The sequence below is a fragment of the Epargyreus clarus genome, unplaced genomic scaffold (assembly GCF_041222505.1).
Source record: "Epargyreus clarus isolate Ecla_fem2 unplaced genomic scaffold, WU_Ecla_fem_2.2 ptg000034l, whole genome shotgun sequence".
Taxonomy (NCBI): Eukaryota; Metazoa; Arthropoda; class Insecta; order Lepidoptera; family Hesperiidae; genus Epargyreus; species Epargyreus clarus.
Genome location: NW_027332239.1, coordinates 8923191 through 8948313, shown reverse-complemented (window position 1 = coordinate 8948313; position 25123 = coordinate 8923191). Strand labels below are relative to the sequence as shown.

At 36.4% G+C, this 25123-nt stretch overlaps 2 protein-coding genes across 2 annotated transcripts; one reads left to right on the top strand and one right to left on the bottom strand.

Moving 5' to 3' along the window:
* Window positions 1–1455: 1455 nt before the first annotated feature.
* On the bottom strand, window positions 1456–15193 carry LOC140755985 (dipeptidase 1). The gene is made up of 2 exons (XM_073091358.1): window positions 14738–15193; window positions 1456–3860 (listed from the first exon to the last, which is right to left on the bottom strand). The coding sequence occupies exons 1-2, from the start codon at window positions 14894–14896 to the stop codon at window positions 2517–2519; spliced, it is 1503 nt and encodes a 500-aa protein (XP_072947459.1). The 5' UTR covers window positions 14897–15193; the 3' UTR covers window positions 1456–2516.
* A 1541-nt stretch (window positions 15194–16734) lies between these two features.
* LOC140756188 (uncharacterized) lies at window positions 16735–24388 on the top strand. The gene is made up of 8 exons (XM_073091628.1): window positions 16735–16809; window positions 17787–17889; window positions 20258–20389; window positions 20648–20885; window positions 21320–21475; window positions 22373–22530; window positions 22753–22807; window positions 23188–24388. The coding sequence occupies exons 1-8, from the start codon at window positions 16735–16737 to the stop codon at window positions 23405–23407; spliced, it is 1137 nt and encodes a 378-aa protein (XP_072947729.1). The 3' UTR covers window positions 23408–24388.
* The last annotated feature ends 735 nt before the right edge of the window (window positions 24389–25123 follow it).

Genomic DNA, 25123 nt, shown 5'->3' with positions numbered 1-25123 from the left:
TGCGTCTGTCCATCTGTTTTACCTAAAAGATTAAATTTTGAACTGTAATATGTAGAGCTGGGGGCCTACCACCATCTTTTAAAAACCATCATAGTTCAGGAAAGTTTTATTTCCTCCTTAATACAGTAAAATATTCCGTCATGCCCAGTTGAACAAACTTAAACCCTCAATAATTTTTTGCTTATCCATTGTATAAAACCAACTGAAATAGTCATATTTTGCTTAAAAAGTTAAATTTCCTGCAAAAAAAGTAAAAGTATGATTAAAATAATGTTATGTTAAGAGATGATAGTAACCCCCCTGTAGACTTATGATATGATTACTGGAAATCCATCTAGACAATCGCAGATTCAATTTTCCACCATTAATACTTAAATGATGAAATTTCCAATTCAATTTTACAATTATGTTTCTGTTTTTGGGAATTATTCGGCAAAATACCTCTACAAAATTCACTAAGATGCACATAGCCGTATAGTTTTCAGTTGAATCAGATGGGACGCCTTTATAAATTACTATAAAACTAAGAAGCTTTCACATTTTTTCCACAGAAAAAATGTTCGGAGGAGTGCGACGTGACTATAACCAAGTCAAGTCAAGTCAAGTCAAGTTCATCATGCTTTATTTTTTAATTCTGAACACTTGAGTAGGTGTCTTCTTTATTTTTTATTTTTCTTAATACGTAAGTATAAGTTTTTTGTCGCTTATACATTTCAGAGCATAGACGTCTTTTTTCCACGTATTCATATAAGTTACTGGAAATTAAACTTCCGGATTGCGCGAACCTGCGCTACTTCAATACTTTGAAAGTCTCCTTTAGTAAAACTATAGATACGCCCATGCTCCGACCCCTGAATACTTTAAACTAGACATACTCGTATAATACAATAGTGATTCAGATTTACTCTCACTTTTTTTTTATAATATAGGAGTAGCAAACGAGCATGCAGTCCACCTGATGGTCAATGGCTACTGCCGCCCATGGACATCTGTAATCAACCTCAGATAGGATTAGATACTCCTACCTAAGGTCGGCCACAGATTCGCCGCTACCCCTGAGGACTAAGCTGGAACGCCTCGGAAAAGTCTATCTCCCTTACCACACCCTTCAAACCGGAACACAGCAGCGCCTAACACTGCTGTTATTAGGTAGAAATAGGTATGGCGGTGGTGCCGCCGGAGTCGAACCACATAGGATTCTACCACCTTCGATTCATATAAGTTACTGGAAATTAAACTTTCGGATTGCGCGAACCTGCGCTACTTCAATACTTTGGAAGCCTCCTTTAATAAAACTATAGATGCACCCATGCTCCGACCCCTGAATACTTTAAACTAGACATACTCATACAATAGTGATTCAGAATTACTCTGACTTTTTTTTTATAATATAGGAGTAGCAAACGAGCATGCAGTCCACCTGATGATCAATGGCTACTGCCGCCCATTGACATCTGTAATCAACCCCAGATAGGATTAGATATTCCTACCTAAGGTCGGCCACAGATGCGCCGCTACCCCTGAGGACTAAGCTGGAACGCCTCGGAAAAGTCTGTCTCCCTTACCACACCCTTCAAACCGGAACACAGCAGCGCCTAACACTGCTGTTATTAGGTAGAAATAGGTATGGCGGTGGTGCCGCCGGAGTCGAACCACAAAGGATTCTACCACCTTCGATTCATATAAGTTACTGGAAATTAAACTTTCGGATTGCGCGAACCTGCGCTACTTCAATACTTTGGAAGCCTCCTTTAGTAAAACTATAGATACGCCCATGCTCCGACCCCTGAATACTTTAAACTAGACATACTCGTATAATACAATAGTGATTCAGAATTACTCTGACTTGCAGGGCAATGACGTGCCGTGAATAAGTTTTGTGCGTGTAAATGACAGTCACAGGATACCCACAATAGTGATATAAATTTAATTAAATAACGTTATGACTATAATTTAAAATTTTACATAATTTATATTTGTTTTTAATATAAGTATAATTTGTAACAAAATTAATGGCCAGACTATAATAAGTTTAAACAAGAAAATGATAAATATTTTACCATAAATCATTGTTAGAGCTCTCCACCTTGTAGCACCTCATTACATCGTGCAACATAAAACTTTTATCTAATATCTTTATCTACTTAGTTAGTTATAAAATAACATTATATAAATAAAGAATATTCATTTTTCTATAAACACATAATTTCTTTTATATCTTCAATATGAGCCATATAATATAAACACCTGTCGCGTTGGGCTTTCGTCAACGAAGTCGTGTGCGTGGATGGATAATGTTCAGCGGCGGACCGCGGCCCGCGGGCCGACGTCGAGACGAAGCGCCCAGAGCGTGCGGTTCCTTAGCTAAACAATTTGTGCAGATTCAGGTCAGGTAGAGATTACTTTAATTCCTAAATCACATTTGGACACTAATATACATGTATAACTACTTTCAACAAGTGTCAATATTGAGCAGTACGAGGGAGGCCGCGAGAGCGCGCGGCGCGCAGCCTACGTCACGCCGGCCCGTACGCACAGTCGCCGCGACGCGCCCCGGCCGACTCCTCGCCCGGCAACACGGCCGCCCGCCGCCACTGATCGCGTACGCGCTCGACGTGCTGAAGCACGCGTACTACATTCATACCAGCTAACTTACGCACGTCGTCTTCGCTCCACTCTTTATCACGCAACAACTCTGCTAGCAAATGTGGGTACCGAGATACATCTTCTAATCCTTCAGGTGGCGCATCGATTCCATCGTAACCTGCACCCAAGCCCACGTGTTCGACGCCTGCCACGCGTCTTACGTGATTAATGTGAGCGACGACATCCTCTACAGTAGCTTTCTCGCCGCAGGAAACTAATTTTGCGTAGAAATTAATCATAACGACACCCCCATTTGCTGCCACCAGTCTTAATAGATCATCTGGAACGTTGCGTGTCGAGTTACAAAGCGCTGCGGCACCTGAGTGTGAAAAAATTACTGGTGCCTGTGATGTTTCTAATGCGTCCCTTGCTGTTTCTTCACCTGCATGTGAAAGATCTACGATCATACCTAGGCGATTCATTTCACGTACTACTGCGCGACCGAACTCTGTTAGTCCACCTGCCGTGCCGGCGGCGCGCGCCCACCGCGTATCACAAGTATGTGTTACTGTAAGATATCGAGCACCTAATTGATAAAAAGCACGCAGAACCGCAAGAGAGTCACCGAGCGCATGGCCGCCTTCAACCCCAATCAATGAAGCTATTCGGCCATCTCGATGAGCATCTAACAATTCTGCTGCATCTGTAACTAAAGCAAGATGTGCAGCGTTCATCTCTACTATCCTCTTGATAACATCCATTTGTTCTAGAGCCAACTGCACCGCATCCCTGTCCCGCGCCCCGCACGGCACGTATGCTGACCAAAACTGCGCGCCAACTTGACCGAGTCTTAACCGTGGAATATCAGTGTGCGACCAGCGCGAGCGGGCCCACGGCTCCAGACCTTCAAGGCCAGCACTTAAATTAAAATCACCAATCTTATTATGTAGAAATTTTCGAACGTTCCATGCTAAATCATTATGTCCGTCGACGAGCGGGGTGTCCCGAAGCATGCGGCGTATAGTTGTAAGTCGTTCCTCCGGCGTTGCGCGACCACCGCCACCGAGTGCGATGGGCAAGGCGAGTATAACACTGAGTATCGCCAGAACTATTAAAGCTGCCAGGGCTATCCTCCAGCGCGGCCGACGTGGTATCGGCTTTTCGTCGGAACTTCCTGACGCCGATGCTGATAAAGAATCCGGCGCCCACCTGCCGCACCTTTCTGCTACGTCTGGTATTGAACCAGGGAATGTCATCCCGTCTGGTACGGCCGCCTGTAACAAACAATATGCTTTTTGTAACATTCCTAGAAGAAACATAGGAAATCATTAGATGTTATAGTTGAAGCACTGAATCATGTATGTACAATATACAAGTCACATAATTGGTGGTTATTAAAAATTTATGTCACTTTGTAAATAAATACTTTTCTATTTTTATATTTTTGAAACATTCAGTCTTGCTTATAAATTATCTCAATTTTCCAATGTCTTTTGTAAACGACGTGTGATAAAATAATAGTAAAGATGTATTATTGTAAAAGTTAATGATGGTGAAAGATTATAAAGAATTTTTGAAATCCCTTCTGAGCTAGAAAACAATAATTTTAATAACAGACAATAACTTATAAAGGTAAGTATGGGCATTAAAAGTCGGCATACCTATACTCGGTACTAATACACACAATTTGCCCGAATTAACTAATATTTACGAATTTAATGGTTCATCATAATTAATGTCAATTTTTTTTTATAATATAAGAGTAGCAGACGAGCATGCAGTCCACAGATGGTAAGTGGCTACTGCCGCCCATGGACATCTGTAATCAACCCCAGATAGGATTAGATATTCCTACCTGAGGTCGGCCACAGATGCGCCGCTACCTCTGAGGACTAAGCTGGAACGCCTCGGAAAAGTCTGTCTCCCTTACCACACCCTTCAAACCGGAACACAGCGGCGCCTAACACTGCTGCTATTAGGTAGAAATAGGTGTGGCGGTGGTGCCGCCGGAGTCGAACCACAACGGGTTCTACCACCTTCCATAATTAATGTTGTAAAATTACTGGTGGGCATACCTACAATCCATCAAATGTTATGATGTTAAGTTGTAACTGCACCTTAGCCATTTATTATCAACGGTTAATAGATGTAGGTCTTATATAAAAACCATCAAGATCGTAGATGAGACTACTAAGATGAAGTAACTCTACCGTTAAGATGAGGTCGCAGCTGTAACTTACAGAACCTCATTTTATCGCAATCGAACATGTAGATGTTTACTATTTTAGTGGTATTAAATATATAATTCCATTCATTACTGCGCCCTGGCATATGTATGATTTAATTTTACACGAGAACTCTTATCAAGAGGATTTTTACGTATTAAATTAATTAAAAGAATCATCTCATTCTATCATATTACCTATCTCAGTAAAAACAATACGTATCATATTCAGAAAGCATATTTACGAAACCACACAAAAAACACGCCGCACAAAGAGACGCGCGCTAAAATGTATGAAATTATCTTTAACAATCTTGAAACTTTGTAAACAATCGCAGTCATGACAATAATTTGCCGCGCGTTCAATTTTATGCAAGGGGCACACATATTACGGGGAGGTACTGGGGGACCTGAATAGCCTCTGACCCATTTACAGAGGGAACTGACGCGACGCCGGGATTTCACTTCAACGGAGTAGTCTGAATTAGGGATGGCGATTCTTTCCGAAAAAAATCGATTCGAATCGAAGTGTGATAAATCGATTCACAAGAAAATCGAGACGCAAAGAATCAATTCTCCAATAATCGATCATAGATATATTCAGGGGCGAAGCTTGCGAAAAAAAAGTCGTCAGGACCAAACAATCACTGCAATACATATCAGTCTGCAAAAATTGTCCATAACATATTTGTAAATATTCAATCAACTTCGAAAAAAATTAATTTCGTTTTTCTAGGACTAAATATCCATTACTGTAGATCGAAAAGAATCGATTGTTTTGTCCAAAAAATCGAATCTTCGATTAATCGATCTCAGAACGCCATCCCTAGTCTGAATAAGTATTGTAATTTTATTAGTGTCACAGTAAAACTGAAGTACTGCAAAGACTAATTAATTGTTAGCGATGCTGAACTCCGGTTTAAATTGTGGTCGAAATTAAACCATAACTATAAAATTTTCAGCTTTTTATTGCCAATATCTCATCAGTGACGAGACTTAACAAAAATAGAAAAATCTAAACAGAAGAAGGAAACGTCTTAGCCTGTTTTATAATATAATAAGTGTTACTCATGATAGACGAGTAAAGAAACAATCATAGTCAATCCATTACCGTCACTCTGCCAGGAAAGTGTCTCCTCCTTTATACCATACGAGTAATACATACATGCACTGGTCAATCCGAATTGGTAGACTCCACGTAGCTTAGAGAACATTATTTTTAAAGGACTCTCAGGAGTGTAGGGTTTTTCACGATGTTTTCTACGCATTTAAAACAAGTGATAATTAATTTCGCGAACAATTTTGAAAAATCAATGGCCTGGGATTTAAATCTCGGACATTTCTATTGGACTCCAACCAATAGGCTATCTGCATTTACCAATAATACACTCGTTAAAAATGTACGTTTCGAATAACAGGCCCATTTTCTAGCCGCACTGGTTGGGGAAATGAAAAGTGGTATAAGTAGGTCACAAAAACCTAACTAAAACTCGTACCCACAATTTGTCGCACAACGGGTAAACTTTTTAATCTTATTCAAGTCTCTCACTAAAGTATCATTCGATGTATCTCACAATGTAACTCCACTTAAACAGTGACAAAAGCAACCATTAATAAAACCGTTTCATGCAGATGACACTAGAATAAAAATTCTTCATTTTCAAGTGACGTCAAGCGAAACTTTCCAATTTAAACAGTTTTTCATGTAATTGTACTTATTTTTCGTACCTTCATTTAAATATTTAGCTTACTACGCAAAACATTATTTTAAATATTTTAACAGAAGATTATCATTAATTACGTCTAACAATAATACTACATTTTTGTAAGCATAGTGCATGATAATTATAAATCTTTTAAATATTTCTTGTACGGTTCTCAAACTAAAAGACTTTAACTTTACCTCTTTAATGTTTATGGATATTATAAAATTAATAATTGTTTGAAATTTACATTTTCACAGGCAACCCGGCATAAACAGATTCCTCTATTAATAATCAATCATTTATTAATAACATTTTACACGCATGAACTTAAAAATCATGCACTCGAAACTTAGTCACTCTATTGTCACTTAAGCTGTCTGGATGATGTATATCTGTATCTGTTAACGCGTGTTACATAATGTATTTGGACGTGTTATCTCAGGATTGTGTGGTGAGTTCATTTGTCTTAATACGAGTCGCAGCGTTCTGTATAAACCACGTTAACTAGGGCAAGCAAGGCATCTATTTCCGACAGTGTCGCGATTGCCGAGTCAGTTGCTAATGCAGTCCCGCCACTCCACTAGATTCCTCCCTGTTTATTTATTTTACATCTTACGCTGTGGCAAAATCAATCAGGATTGTGTGTACATTTTAAAATTGTTTGTTTTTACTTTTTTCACATCTAGCAAAGTGGAAAAATATTCTATATTTACCTAGGTTCTTAAACTACATAAAACAAATTATAATTATTGACAAAGACGTTGAAAACAGCTCATCGTATTGTGGATTATGTATGAGAACGCGGGCAGTAATATCACAAGTTACCAACGCTATATTTCATCCAGTATCAACGTAGGTAGATACCTGAATAAGTATCTATAAATGGGAACCTTAAACACACATGCTACGATATGCACTTCGCTCATGCATCGTTGAAAGTAGTAATTGGCCTAGACTTCACACTAGAAACCTTTCGTATTTTTGCGACTCATCAATAAGAAAGTATTTTCATTCGATGTTAATTGTATCTCGCAAAATTGATACTACTTTCCTTTAGTTATATAAACTTTATCTTTTTATAATTAGAGATTTTAGCAGGTGTTGTGATGCATAACACTTATTACTCTTCTTACTCTTACACATAGATTAGTAAAGATTACTCACTCCTAACAAGAAAATGTACCCAGTTTTGAGAATTGAAATAGTTACGTAAAAAAGTTTTGCCACGTCTCCGTGCTAAAATGTCCCTAAAATATTTGAAATAATTATTTATTTATTATGTAAATTACGCAGTATTAGCTGTTTATTCGTAAATTTTCTCTAAAAATGTTTTTATTTGTCAAGAATTCAAAAAAAGAAGTATGCGGCGAAGTATCTTTACTAATCTATGCTCTTACATAATGAGTTCCTTAAACTTTAAATTAAAAAAAATATATATTAGAAAAATTAAACCAGAACTCATTTCAACATTTTATTGCCAAGTAAAATAACTTTTCGTAGGCAATGTAGCCAACTCGCGTAGTACTTTACTACGCGCTACGAACATTTGTGTAGCTAATGTGTAACCGCAGTGATGCCATTCTACAAAGTAATTGATATTTAAGTTATTCATACGGTTTTCATTCAAAGGCACTTCTGTGAATGTGAATACTTACGCTCTTACTTCTAAATCTCTACATGTCTTGAAGTAAACACAACTTAAGTGACTCAATCAAATCCCTGTAAATATTGATTAAAAATCGATTCAGTCGTCATTCAGTCCTTAATGAGTTAAACAATAAATAGTATCAAAAAAATTACGAAGAATTTAACCTGAGATTAGTTTCATTAAACGACGTTCAAGATTTCCGTTATTTGGTAGGTACTAATGAATTCTGGGAATTGATTAATGAAATCTTCCGTAACTTATATCATACTACCTTTTATCATTATGCGGAAAAAGAAGTATAGCGTTTCCCAGTTAAAAGTTTTAGGAAAAAGGATACTGGAATCGCGTCCCACATAAATGACGATTGTTTACTCCGGCAAGTTAGCGAATTGGATTCATGGGTCAGTAGCTCGAACTGGGCTAGCGGTTGGTGAGGAAAGTTACGAAAACATTAGCCGGGACAGAGTAGGGGCGGTCGTGGAGCTGCATCGATTCGCTGCACGCCAGACACGGCGAGGCCTGCCCCCACAGGCATAATGTTGCGTGAAATTTGCACCCCCATTGTTACCTTATAACTAGCCATCCCTCCGGAGGCAAGCTCTTTTATAGAACACGTACTCTAATGCTCCTTGGACCGAGCCACGTTCACTGAACGCCGCGGATGGGCACACTCATTTCTTTTTGTCACTCCCTCGTGTTTTTTTACCGTAAAACATGACAATATACGAGTAGTACAAACTTCTATTTTGTTGAGATATCTCTAATATTTAATGGTACGATTATAAAGTGTAGATAATATTTTAAGAAATGAAAGGTGTCATCAGGTACTTATGAGTATGATTTAAATGTATTTTTTCCTTTAAATCTTTTATTATTTTAGTATTTATATTTGTAAATTAATATAAATAATAATGTAGGAGTATACAAGTTTTAGGCTTACTTATGTCTGCCTTTCCTTTTTATGGTTTTGTTATATGAGTTGACTCAATAATGACTAACGACTTAAATTAATGTTCATATCTGAGAAACTTTAAAACTTATATATTCTTGTACTTATTTCGCTATAAAATAAACTTTAAAGATTTTTGAAAGTTCAATGTCACGTGCAAAAGTCTTCAACAGAAAACGAATAAGTATTTTATTATGTGGATATTAATTTATTTATTTTATTTAATCGTAAGGCTAACAAACATCTTAATTTAGATCTTAGATCTTATATTAATAGTTTGTGGAGCTAACTATAAATAGGTAAACATAACAAGCAGTTAATAATAAACTATATGAAAACCATTAATTCTTTAGAAAATGTAACTTCACTTTAAAAGTATTTATCAAAACATAAGTATCCTTCAAAAACACGTTTGGTAAACAGCTCATTAATTTTATGCAAACGTAAGTTATAGGATGAAACTTACCCATTACTTTTTAAGAGGGACGTTTTTGGACGACCGATTTTTTCAACTAGGTCATGTTTTAAAATTAGACAATAACCCACCCTCATGAACACGGCCATTCTAATATTCAACAAAGATAGCACAGATCAATACCCCAGAAATGGCCTGACAAACAATCGAAATTGGCGAGAAAACTAAACAAACTAAACCTTTGATGAAAAGGGCAAGAATGTATCTACCTATTACCTATTTATGAACCTAGTGATCAGTGGTCGAAACTTGCCTCAAAAAACGATGAAAACATGAAATTGTACTATATGTTTCTATTTTACAAGCGTTTATTAAAACGTTTTATTTAACTTCAGTTAGTAGTTCATATGTATGTGAGAATTGCTACTGAATGTTTTCCGACATTGTAAAAGTGATGGTAAATATTTTTTTCACAAATATCACACGTAATTACGTTGAATATACGTAACAACACTTAACCAAACATACGTTCAAAACTTCTTGTATGAGTTGTCAAGCCACAGTTTTACGACTCCGTATGTATGAACGATAACACTTTAAAAGTCAAATTACTCCTAATGCCAGAGTATGCCAAAGAAAGCTATAAAAAAGGTGCCGGGATAATATTTGTTAAAAGCGAGAGTCCGTTTACTTATCAAGATTAAGGTTGGGACATGCTCGTATTTTCTGCCTTTTTATACCGGCCTCGACAACGTAACGTAACTTTTGTCAGCAAAGTAGGTAGAATGTGTACTTTCTTGAAACTTTGAAAAATATTGATTGTCATACTTAATTTCATAGATTAGTAAAGGTACTTCGCCGCCTTGAAATTGAATGAAGCCACAAATGGCTTATTAGTAAGTGCTTTTTTTGAATTCTTGTCAAATAAAAACATTTTTAGAGAAAATTTACGAATAAGTAACTGCGTAATTTACATAATAAATAAATAAGTATTTCAAATATATTAGGGTCATTTTAGCACGGAGACGTGGCAATAATTTTTTACGCAACTATTTCAATTCTCAAAACAGGGTACATTTTCTTGTTAGGAGTGAGTAATCTTTACTAATCTATGCTTAATCTATGAATCAATATTTGGAAAGTTTGAGACCCTTCTACAATTATTATGAAGTACAGATTAAAATGCCTACGTCATTGAAATAATATCTCAAGGCTGTAGAAAATATCAAGAGATATTTGAAAATAGTTCTTTAATAAAATAAAACATATATTAATAAACTACGATCTTTAATATACATAGTAAGAAATGAATAACAACGAAACGATGCTTGTCTTAATTATAGCATCTTTCTCAATCTGAATTCAGAAATAAAACTTACAGCCTCCACCACGGAAGTATCGGTCTTGCGAATGGACATTTAGGTCAGCAAATGTCAGTAGAAATTATATAACAAAAGTACACAACCAATTTGAAAGCACTATGATTTTTCTGCCTGAATCTTTTGTGTAACAGTTTAATATAACAAGTAACATTTAACTGCGGGACTTAACTTTGAAAAGATCGCGGAGGTCATTGTATACAACTCATAAAACTTTGCAATCAAATATGGCCATCCATCTGTACATGAGCGATCAACCAGTCCGAGCTTTTATTAAACTTTTATTATATTTTCAACGTCTTTTCTGTGAATTCTTTTTTCATTTTATTATTGTATCAAATCTGAGAATTTAACATTGTCACTATTTAAGTGAAGTAATAAGATGATACCAAAGACATGTCTGTGAATAAAACATAAATTAATTACGACTTGCTATAACTGTGAAAGAAAACACCGAGAGGAAAATCTCTACGCTTCGCAGTTATTTATAAAAGTTCCCAAAGGCCTGTAAAGTCTACAAATTCGAACTTGGCCAACGCGGTAGAATATGGCCTAAATCCCACTCTGAGGCCCGTGCCGAGCAGTGGGACAATAATGAGTTAAGAAGGAAATAGGATAAGATAAAATACTGTAGAATATTTTTTTCTTTTGTTTGTAAATCGGCTTTCTTTGGTTTTGTTTGGTAGCTGTTAACAAGCTTGAATCAAATTGAATAAAAATGTTAAAAATATGCTTACGTTATTTACATATTACGTATTTAGACTACCAGGTGAAAAGAAGTAATTGGAGTTTTTAAGACTTACTTAAAAATGCTTATTTTTATATAATTAAGTACTTAACATTTATCAAAGTAATTCATACAAGTTTCAATAGAAGTATTAAAAGGTTAACATTGTATTTACAGTCAATTAGACAAACCTTACTAAGTGAGCTTCGATAAATAATACTATATAAAACCGATCTATTAACCGATAGAGGTAAAATTGTTTTACTAAATATATTTTAGCTTAGCGCTTAAAATATCTTGGTAGAAATAGTGCTACGTGCTATTTATATGAAGCAAGGCGAATGATCTCAAGTCCTGACTCACAGGTGCTTGTCTGCACTACTTAGTTGATAAGGTACGAGACTACGAGTATGGGTATTTTTATGGGACGACACGACACCGACACGATACCGGCACCGACAACATGAGAATGGCATTTTTTTTTATTTATTTAGTTCCAAAATTGTTCTACATGTTTGAGCGACACCCGCACGACAGCTTTTTAATCCAGTTTACGTAAGTAAGCTTCTCTCTAAACTCAAACTGAATTAATGACAGAACAAATGAACAGGTGAAGGATGAAGTATATGCCTACTAATATCCTCATATATATCATGTGTATAAAGATGGCAATCAGACACCGTGCAGTGCAATTTTAGAGACAGCGTCTTCTGATTGCCATTACCGTTACCATGTCATTGTCGTGTCGTGCCAATGAAGAAGGGTCTTATGATGATATTGATGATGTAGGTGATGACTCCCATATATTTCATAATTAGAACTAAAATCTTTTTGTAGAATATAAATAGTGTTAATTGAAATAAATTTTTCATACTAAATTTATGATGTATATTGAAATATGATTTTTTATACTAAATTACATGTACCATGAATGAAACTAGGAAGGTTTGTATCGAATAAACTGACCAAGTGTGAGTGTGAGTTCCGTAGAACACGTGAAGTTAAATAATAAAATGAAAAAAGGTCGTAAAACTTCAAAAAAAGCATGTTTCTCTTATGAAAAGTTTATTTTAATTTTAAATTCATTTACTTTTTATATTTGTTGTTATGATAGCTATAGTAGGTATAGTACAATCCAGCGAAGCTTTAGTAATAGAGTTTCGTTGGCACCTTTTGGAACCCTAAAAGGATATATACATAAGGAACCCTAAAATACAAGTCCACTTCCTTATCTTAAGTAAGGAACAAAGGTTGCAAAACAAAGCGAAAACATATCTATCTAATTACATTGATCTTGGGTAGAAGGGGCTTCCAACTTTTTATATGTTTAACTTCCATGCTATCGAAGAAAGTCAATTCATTTAACTGTTATCCGTGAAAGTTTTTATCACGCCATGAGGTAGTGACACTTAGAAGGGTGGCTGCTGTCTGAGTTTCCTTTATATTAGATAGAGAAAAATGCAAGTACTGTAGGTATATCTTGTAGCGAATGACATTGAAAGTAGTAGAAATATTTATTTTATAGTTTTAAGTATATGGTTTTATTATAAGGATTGTAAGAATAAACCCTTGAGATATTTTTTAAATGAATGACGTTAAGGCTGGCCGCACTTTGGCTACTATCGCCAGGGCAACTCGTAGATCTAGCTATTTTAGTAGTTAATGCGACGATGTATCATATCAAAAATTACTGTTCAGTAGTAAACAGCGACCCCTGATAGAATTTTGCAATGTAATCAAACATGTATCACTCGTAGATTGCTCAAACAACATCCTAAGCTACAACAGCTTAGCTGATCATGAAGCAACTGCTTCGTAGATTAAATGATGCAATAGTCGCCTACGCAACTATCGCTCATGCCATAGTTGATAATGTGCGGCTAGCCTAAATAGACGGTAAAAATCAGATGTTTATATACCAACTTATAAACCCGAACGGAATCACTGAAATAAATTCAGACCAGGTTTTCGGCGTGCGTAAATAATATATGAAATGTATCCACTTCTTTTTTATTCACGCGCGATCCAAAGATTTGAGAATTGATGGCCGTAACTTGCTTTAAAAGATTCAGACAACAATTGGTGCGTTTGAGATTTACAAGCTACTTTTATAAAATGTAATAAAATTAAACGTTTTATATTAATGTAAGTTGTTAATAGGATGTATGTATGTAGCCTAGATACCTAGTAGGTATTTTGTATGTACCCTAGATAGCCATAGATGATAGAAGATTAGTGGTAGTAATTTTCTATCATGATAATTAAATATGACAGAATCTCATATGACTGTGGAAGTATACCACGGGCATAGATGTGAAGGTTAAGGTAAAATGTCTAAAGTAGCTTCTTAACATTAAAAGGGCTGCATACCCATTTGCTATGTTAAAATAATTATAAATATTTTGATACACTCTTCAGCGTACGTTTGATTATCGTGCACCAATAATATTTCGAGAAGAGGCTCGTTTCCACTAATAATAGGCAATAAGAGGCAATAATTGGTTGACGACGTAAAATATTTAATCATTAGTAGTACAAGAGTACTTATTTAAAGTGTTATAAAATTGATTACTAGGATTGTTGATAAATTAATTTAATATAAATTACCAATAATTAGTATTAAATTATTAAAATACTTATCGCAAATATACTACAACAATACAAACTGAAATGAGTAGTAATTTGTTTTAATGTGTCCTCTTTTCAAGGCTTTTAGCTTGAACAACATAAATAAGATTAGTTAGCTCATCCGGCAAAACAATCAGCGTCCCGGGTATGCGCGGATTAAAGTAATTAGGAATTATAACTAAGGATGTGCGAGATGAAATGAAATGAAAGTGTAACATATAAACACATATCTATAATTTGTATGAAAAACAACTTCCAAAACAAACGAAACATGAAATGTGCTAGAGATTTAATTTCACATACAAATGTCACACCAGAAACCTCATACAATAATAACACATTACAACAACACACCAAGTGGACACAGTGCGAGTGACATATGAACACTAAACAAGGTCAGCGTGGAAGCAGCCCCTATCGGACCGGAGATAGAAACATGCGGGAATGAATGCACGGACGGACATTCGACACATACGTGGGCGTGCGGCGAGGTGATCGCGCGGCAGATGCAGGCGTGAGCCGGCGGTGCGACCTGATAATCCATGTAATTCCCATAGCCCATGTGGTCGCAAGTGCAGGCGCAGGTTTCGATGTGCCTTCGTAGCTCGAGTTCGAGCTCCCACGGCGGCTCCATGAGCGCGAGCAGGCGGGCGGGCGCGCGCCGCGGCGTGCCCGCGCCTCCACGCGCTGCTAATGCGGCCCCGGGCCGTGCGCGGGCCGCACCTGCGCGAGGCCACCTGCCTCCCCGCCCCCCGCACGACTCGCTCCACCATGCAGCCCAGCGTTCAACGCGGCGAGGCGCCGGCGGCGACGCGAGGCCCGCGGCGGGCACGGGACGCTATGGCCGCTGGGCGGAAAGCCGCGACGCGCACGGCCGGTAGCGCGGAGGCGCACATAGCGTAGCGACCGGCTGCCGGCGAGGGAATGCCGCGGCCGCGAGCCCGGACGAGTGCCCGGGCGACCCGGCCGCGCCGGCGCCCCGAGCTCCACGTGACAGTCCTCCCGCCCACCGCCGCCCGCACCAGCCTGCGATCCACATCACTGGACAAATCTTTTAGATGCACAATCGTCCACTATTAATTTGGCTCAACGAAAAACTTACCTTTACACCCGTTTACATTTACAGCACAAATTATTTTATGTATCATTCAGATACAGATAATTAACATATATTTAAGTTACATGCTTAATAGTTATCTAAATGATGCTGTACATTTGATTTTTATATAAGTAGATATGTTCTGTACTCATAATATCTACCATCAATTCTAATTACCGATATTTTCTGATACATAAATATAAAGAAGTACTGAAATTATATAATTTAATGATTTTGAGATAACCATTTTATTAAATCGGTCAGTCAATTTTCATGTTGTTTATCACGCCGTGATCATAACACATAGGTACTTAATATTTATTATTTTGTTTAACAGGCCTTTCACGTTACACAGGAACATATCATAATAGACGTTGCCCTTGATAAAGTATATACTCGCAAAAAGCGACTCGTGTAATGCAATACTTACATATTTACCGTGACAAATAATTGCATCTCCGCACAAGTGGTATTGTTATGAGGTTATGACACTTTATGAGTGAATTTGTAAAGTTAATAATACGCCTTATTTTACGCGGCAATTTGGTTCTCTTTTGTACTTTTTGTAGACTTTTTATATAAAAGCCGCGTCGCCTTACCCAGTCATAAATTAGAATTACATATTATAAATACATAATACGCATAATATGCATACTTTCATTTAATACATTATTACATTACTGGTAAAAAATGAACATGAAATGGTGAAATTGTAAAAGACTAAATACGTAATATTGATTTCATGGATTAAAATTCTTCAGTACCCTTGGTCTTTCGTAGAGTCTAAGAAATTTCGCTACGCGCGTCCAAAGAGTACCTAATTGAGTCATATAATATCAAAGGCGACAATATCCACTTTCGACAATTTTACGAGAAATAATAAAACTTAAGAGTTTTAACTGGTCTAGTATTTATATAAAAACAATTATTATTTAGATATAATAAATTGTACTTTTCGAAGTTAATGACTGTAACGTAGTTATTTATAAATATTTGCTGAACTCAATTAGCAGATTCAGTCGTAGAAAGTACCTACCTTTATACCTAAATCAAGGTACTTAAGTTATTGTTATAATTAAAATAAAATATGTATATATTTTAATCCATTATGACTTACTAGATATTACATAAGTATATGAGGAATTTTATGAAAATATTGATAATTTATGTATATTCAAAAGGTTACCTATCTGATATTTATTTGTGAGTCGCTATTTCACTATCATACGAGCCGATAACACGTCATGGTTAAGGTTCAACGATTGTCCTACGATTGGGTTTCGATTTTGTTTGTTGAATTGGGCCGCCTGGAGCAGAGAGGCTGTATGCGTGCGCAGCAGCGGAGCACAATGCGAGCGGTCGCGGCAGTCGGCATGAGGCGCGCGCGGAGTGTCACGGGGCCGTTGCGCCGAGCGCACCCTGCCTCCGGGGCCACCTGGAACGTCCAGGTACACCTTCCACTCCCAATACCTCCAATATGCACTTCTATATCTCCTTACGCACATTCCATTACAAAGAAACGCCCGCTTTCATTCACACTTCTCGCGACTTGATGCATTTATTTTATTTTATTAAAATGCAAAATTAAATAATGTGGATGTGACCATCGGATCTGAAGACTCAACAGTTGGCTGAGGACTTGTTGCGCACGCAACTCATTCCTATGAATACATTAAAACTATTATCATCCGCGTAAGTGACGGGTGAATGGAAATTGAAACGATCGGTATTATTTATCTTCGGTCATACGTTCGTACAATACTTATAATGAACAACAAAAGGCTCTTCAGAATAATTTCTTACATAACTTACACATGATCAAAAGAAAGAACTAGACATAGGCATTACTTTGTCTTTGTACTATGAATATATTTAAATATATTTTTATTCTTATAATAAACATAATATAAAATTATTTCTTTTACGTTACCGGTAGGTACTTATGAGTTTAAAAAAAACTACCTATTAATTTAATAATGCCTAAAATATTCTAGACTAAACTGTATCTAGCATGTTACGCATTAATAATTCCACCGCATAAGTAAGGCCTTCAAATAAATTGTACATAGTGCATCGTATCGTATTGTATCATATTATCATACCTAAAAATGTACATTTTTGCAAAACTATTAATATTCACTAACCAACTTTGTAGTGTCTATTTTATTTATATGTTACCAAAAAACACTTTTATTTTGTTAATAATTGTTGAAAAAATATAATGTAGGTACTTGTAACGCTTTCCATTAAACTACGTCGCTCAAATTGAAAACGAATAACAAAACAATTGAATAAAATGTACTGCAAAAGTAACGAATCAGCAACACATTGTTCTTAATATTTCACTCGTACCTATTTCTTTTATTTCTGAAAAGAATCACGTATAAATGCAGGTCTTAAAGACATCTGTTTATAATGTTTACAGGTGGTCCGGGGGAAGATGAGTTCCCAATGCCTGTGGCACGCGTGTCGCGCGCTCTCTGCGGGCTTGCTGCTCATGCTGCTGGGAACTGCTATGGCAGTAATAGGTAATATATTATAATATAATTAATAACGAATAGAACAGATACATATGTTATCTTTATGGTGTATTTATATATTTATTAAAGGTTCATCGACGTATCATACACTTAAAACAATACAATGATTTAAAAAAAATAACAAAAAATACAACCGACTTCTATGTCACTACAAAGTAAAAAATAATTGAAATAAATGTTGGTATAGTACATATTTGTGAAGTCGGCGCTCAATATATTTAGTTGGATAACGGCGTAAACAGCGTGTGTAATATGAGCACCGAAACGCCCGCTCGCAGGGCGCTACCGCGCCCTGCTCGCTTAGTTTTATATTATCTTGTATGTTCCAACCTAACCTAACTAAATAGTCAATGTTGAACTGACTTTGCAATTCCATTCGAACCTACACCAAATATCTTCAAACACAACTCAATTATTCCCATCGGTTGAGGAGTTACATATTTTGTCTCCGAGCCACATTATCAGACCCTTAAATAGTCAATGATGAACTGGCTTTGCAATTTCATTAGAACCTACACCAAATATCTTCAAACACAACTCAATTATTCCCATCGGTTGAGGAGTTACATATTTTGTCTCCGAGCCACATTATCAGACCCTTAAATAGTCAATGATGAACTGGCTTTGTAATTTCATTAGAACCTACGCCAAATATCTTTAAACACAACTCAATTATCCCCATCGGTTGAGGAGTTACATATTTTGACTCCGAGCCACATTATCAGACCCTTAAATAGTCAATGATAGACTGGTTTTGCAATTTCATTAGAACCTACACCAAATATCGTCAAACAAAACCCATCGGTTGAGGAGTTACATATTTTGTCTCCAGAACCCACTCTGATCCTCATCATATTTAAATGGGACCAACTTGTAGCAATTGTCCACACACAAAATTAAAGGCATTAAAATAGGTTCATAAACGGCGAAGTTATGGCTGTTATATTTACATGGGTGGAGGAGTTCCCCTCATTTTCTCCAGAACCCATCGATGGATTCTAACCATATTTAAATGGGACCAATTTCCAGCTCGTCCCTAAACAATAAAAAAAGAATTATTAAAATCGGTCCACTAACGGCGGAGTAATTCGTGTACATACATAAAAAAAAAAGATACCGGCCGAATTGATAACCTCCTCCTTTTTGAAGTCGGTTAATAATTAGATCGTGTACCAACAGTTACAGATGAACATGGCATTTATATTATCGCTCCAATAATTTAAAATATATAAAATAAATATTTATATACGTAAAATTACATAAAATATTATACATTAAATATTAATTTAAATACATTAACCTTAAGTCTAAACGTTCTCATATATCATATTTATTCTAGAAATCATGTAACATGTACTTATACATGCAGATATTATAATCAAGAGTGTGAGAGTATTGAGACGCATTGCTCTATAGTATTAACAAAATTACAAGCTGGATTGAACCTCCAAAGTCTATGTCAACAAAATGCATCTGTGACCGACCTCAGGTAGAATTCCAATTCTATCTAACTGATTGACTAAGTATGTCCATGGGCGCCAGTTATTACATATCACATACATACAAAACAAGAAAAAATAAACGAACTAAAAATTACCATTTCCATTCATTCAACTTCAAATATTCATAATGATGTTTCGAAGAGAGGAACTGTTTCTACAATACAACGCCGCGATGAGAGAACGTTTCCCGTCCGGCTGGCAGCATCCGGCGCTACACGTAACATGTCTGACATACTTGTGAATAAATCTGTTGCTCGAATTTCAAAATACACACGTTTCATATACCTATGTTACGTCAACGCCAGCTTCAGCTGTATTGGAGTGATATTGTATACTTTTTGTCCATTGTCCATATAACATTATTTTTAACAATAATTTATATATAGTAACACATGTTAACATATTGAAAAGATGATATCGTCGTAAAATAGTCAAATTGAATATAAGTATAATGCAAATAATAAATTTCGACCAGTGAATAAATTATTGAAAAGAAAAATATGTATTGCTTTTTTACAATGATAACATGTTTTTATTTATTGTTGTGTGATTTGTTGTAACATAGGCTATATTTACTGAAAAATATTTACAATTATAATTAAACTTACAGAAAATTAAAATAAATAAATTAAACTATACATATAAAATAACTTATTTACAAAATTTACAATATAAAATTATAAAATTACAATATACAAAAATGAAAAACAAAAACACTACCTTAAAAAATTGTCACCATCACATTTTTTGTATAATTTATTACTCAACGTACAATCATAGTACGTTATATTATTTTACTATTAAAATAAAGTATAAACGGAGTATCTATTGGCAATACCTTGTTCATTTTCTAGGATACTACGCAGACACGCTGTCAGTCGCACAAGAGGTGCGAGGCAACGCCACGGTATCAGTCAAAGACGAGGCCCGCGGCTTTCATCTTAACAACCTTTCGTACGCCGGCCCCATTGTTATGGGTTTTGGAGGTAATATAATATTATACATATAGCGATAATTGCCGCCTCTTCGTCACAACCAAATATCTTTTGAATCAGGATATTCGGTACCAATAAATTTTGTGGAAATATTATTTACCATTTGAAGTTATACGTATTTGTTTATTAGTTATTCATTTACGTACCAATTTTTAAATAATTATTATTTAAAATTACATTGTAAATAGTATATTATGTTAAGCAAAATCAACAGCATATGATAGTGATGTATTATTTATAAATTTCCAGGCTTCATAGTAGTAGCCGCTTGCGTGATGACATTCGAAGCGCGGGACAGCGCGGCGAAGGTGACGCCGGCGCGGCCGCAAGCTCTGCCCCGGCCGATCCCACGACGCGGCCCGCCCTGCGCCGCGCCCGCCCGCATCGACCAGCTCGGCGTCTACCGCCTGCCTAATGTATTACCTCTACCACACTCGCTCCCTCTAGCACCACCGCACAGGATTCGACCGCCCCACGCTTGTAGCAGGTACGCGCTTTTAACCATTATAATGATCATGAAAATTGTAAATGGTATTTTTCCAATAGACTGCGCCCCTCCCAGTAGTTAAATTTTGAAACTTACAAATACATCTATGCTTGGATCGTAAGTATCAATATCAAAATGAAACATAAAGATTCCAATCATTAAAAATATTTGGACAAAACGTAGTAGCGACATTTTTTACACATACATCGCAATGGTACATCGTAGTTACTAGCATTGGGAGCAAAATCGATTTGTGGAAAGCTTCAAAAATCAAAAGCCTATCGTGATTTGAGTAGCAGCTGCAAAATTGCTTTTGAAGCTAACATTGGCCATCGTAGATCATTTCGAACAAACATGTAGGCAAGTGGCCTGTAATCCGGTATTGGACTCGCAGGCTTCTTGAAGAGATAGGGCAGTGAGTGTATATGGCACAGAACCAGTGGTGAGAGGGCAAAGGATCGTGCACGGTTTGGCTCCGCACCGGACTTGCGTAGCGGCAGTGGGCGAGCTACGCTGCCAGTCAGTGCGCTACGTAGGCCTCTACGACGCTACGCGCTCTCCGTAGACGAGCCCCCTCACTCGGCAGTAAGGTAAACGTTCTTCATACTCAATTCATTCTAGAAATCATGTAATTACTTTTTCCAACTTATATTTTTACTTTTTCTGCAGTAGTTGTAGCTAGTGGTCATAGTTAGACTTACTAGGCATGCGTAGATTTTGCAGCGCTACGATCTAAGAAAGCATAAATATTTCTTAATAACCTATTTTTATAAACAACGAATAAAACATGTAAATAGTGTATAATACTTTAGATTATTTTATCCTTCTTGCTATACGTCGACTTGTACTTGTAAATCCGTAGAGTATTCTTCCTTCGATATAATTATACTTTTATGCTGTAGGAAATGGGTCTCCCTACAAAATCTATACTAATTGCCTCCACCTATAATGCAAATTATAATTTATAACTAATACACACATGACTTCTCAAAATTAAAACTGCTTTACTTCCAAAACTTCGTAAAACCGAAATGCATAGTGTTCATTTCAATCTTTCTATTTTTAGTCTCATTCTCTATTAGGTAGAAAAATTAATATCTAAATAAAAAAATGAATGATTAAAATTATGGTGGAATTTAGTAAATAAAGTATTACAGTAATACCTAAGACATAAGATGGTACAATATAAGTAAATGCTATAGTCGTACTATATTTATTTATGTAATTTTTTAATTAATTATGATCGTTTATAATTATCCTTATATGTTTTTTTACACTGAAGTAGCAAACGAACATGCCACCTGATGTTAAGTGGACACTGTCGGTCATTTCTATATGGAACTTACAACAAATTTATGACGGACCACAAAGGCAAGGACTTCGATTTTAACTGGGGTTGATTAATGGCTGCTTACCATCAATTTTACTGCCTACTCGTTTGTTACTTCAATATAATAAAAAAATGAAAAGATCTGACCACGTCACAGCGCTAGCGCGGCGGAATCCGAGTGCGGGTCGCAGTCGTCGCTAGCGATGGACCTGCACGCGAGCGGCGCGTGCGCAGGCGTGACGCTGCGCGTGCGTGACAACACGCGCCGGCGCCCGCTCGCCCGCCAACAGCGCCTACGAGAAGACACTATACATCGTAAGACTCAGTTTTGCCGTAAATTAACGAATTACAGCTATCAAGCACATAACGCTTACATATAAATGGATGTAAACATTTTATTTCATTTAAACTATCCTTAAACTATTTTTTCTCATCTTTTTAATTTTTTATCATTTTTTTTCTTTAGGCATTTCATTTCTAGTAATACGTCACAAGCCCGTCACCGCTGCATTAATACAATATTTGTATTATTTTCAGCTTCATCAGGTGAAAGCGTCAGTAATATTAACAATGCAGAGGACCCCTCACTAAGGTAATAATAAATGAATTTCCCACTTAATTTTTTTATTATAGCAACTCCAAATCTATCATCAGCTTATTGCCGTATCATAAAGCCTATGTGCAGCACACAACTAGAACTAAACAAAAATAAATCTTGAATTAGTACAATTGAATTTAAACTATATGTTAAATTAATGAATATAGAAATTAATTAACCACAAATATCACAAAGAAAAACGCAAATATTACATTATATTTATTAGACATCACGCTACAAGACCCTAAGTCCTTCTAAGCACCTATTATATATAGCTGTTTAAAATACATGTATACAAAATAAAAGATTCTTTATGTAAAAATTGAGAGCCCAATACAAAAAATTCAACTTAAATGTAGCATGTCTGATTCAAGAAACAACAACGAGGAATTAAAAGAATCTGCGGAAATGGAGCTACTATCGGCAGAGCGGGAGATCCGCGCGAGCAGCGCACCGCCGCCCTCACACACGTCGCCGTCGGCCTCGCCACAGCTGGTGATCTCACCACCGCGGTCACCCTCAACACAGCCGGACACCTGTATATTAATAGAGGAAAATGAAAATGTTACCACTCCACCACCACCTGACGAATAATTTATTGTTCATTCATGATAACTAATATGGTAAAACGTTAAGGTAGGACCGGGGAGGCATTACGGCCACACCTTCTAGCATGAAGCAGGTCTTGCGTTTCCATTGAAGAATATCGATGCCGACAGACTTCCATGTGAAAAGAGTCATCTCAGTCATCTGTAGTAGCAACACAACTGCGATTGGCTTCAAGTAGAACCCATATTCTACATGAAGTTGATTACAGATCATTTACGTACTGTAGCGACATCTCGCTACTCGTCAAGAGATGGCGCTGCTGAATCACGCTATCGAAGTTTTCTAAACATCTTGCATATATACAAGTTCCGAACTGATACTGTAGGAGCACGGCCGCTCCCCGGGCACGATCACCTAGCCCGGCGGGAGATCTTCCTTTGCACAAACTACCATCAAGTTACTGCATACACGTTTGTTACATCAATCATGTAGAAAAAACCTCCACAATGCGAGGCCCCATAATGCTTTTATATAACCCTTGTTAATTGCAATTTGCATTGTATTTACGATGTTTATACTAGTTAGGTACTTAACCCGTGTGCTCAAGTGAACTTTTACATTTCACACTAGCGTACTTCTTAATGTAATCAATGCTATATATATCTATGTATACTTAAGTCAAAGTATGTAACAACTATGTAGTGTATTTTGTGAATGTTTGTTGTTATTAGTTGTAATGTATAAAGTTACTTGTATATTTGTTGATTAAAGGCACAACGACTAGTTCGAAAGTCATGATGCTTTCTTAGAAGTATACAGGAGGAAACGCAATTGCAATGTTGATTAAGCAATAATTCTGATGTAAATCGTAGTTTAAAGCACATTGTATAGTGTCTATTCACACATCACACCTATGTGTCATCACAAGTAACTACAACTTTACCACATGGCAGCGACAAAATGTCGGCAAGCAGTTATTGCATTGTAATTGCGATGGAGTAATTGTCTTTGCTATCGAGTAGCCGTTCTCTCATGCATAAAGTCGCTTAGATGCATTGTAATTACGAGGTGTTCAGTGTCGTTCACACTGTTGACTTAGGCAGCGACGTGGTCCGTGCAACTACATATTCTCATATATTGCGCCCTTCTACTCAGGGGCGTTGCAGCGTGGTTGTGGTTACGTGTGAATCGGCATACACAGTACCTACACGTAGTTTGATAATGCATGTGACGCATGTCTATTGAAAAAAACTCCAATAGACATTCACTTTTAATACCGCTTATTTTTAGAACCCCTTTTTAATGATAAAAGACTGATAAAAGCGAATTTTGTAAAAAGTTTAACAAAAAATAATTTGTATTATTGATAAATATAATGACTACGTAAAAATACGAAAAGGAATGCGTAGTAGGTACATAATTAAATAACGTATGTATGTACAGAATGTACCTATGTTCTAAGAAAATAACGTTACTGATTTAGAAGTTCGTAAGTAGTCATATAAATGTATACCTACACATTCCTCATATCATGTCCATTGTATTCTTAAATCATTCAAAGTAGAAATTCGTGATGCAATACAAAAAAATCTCTTGGTTACGTCATAACACTAAACGTTGTTAAACGTACAAAATTAGTACGTTTGGTCATTTTGTTTCATAAGCGAAGTTAAACAAAAATATTGAAGTTATATTAAGAGAACTACTGTCGTATTTTTAAAGTACGATATTCCTTGTTCAAGTTTAAAACTATTAAACATA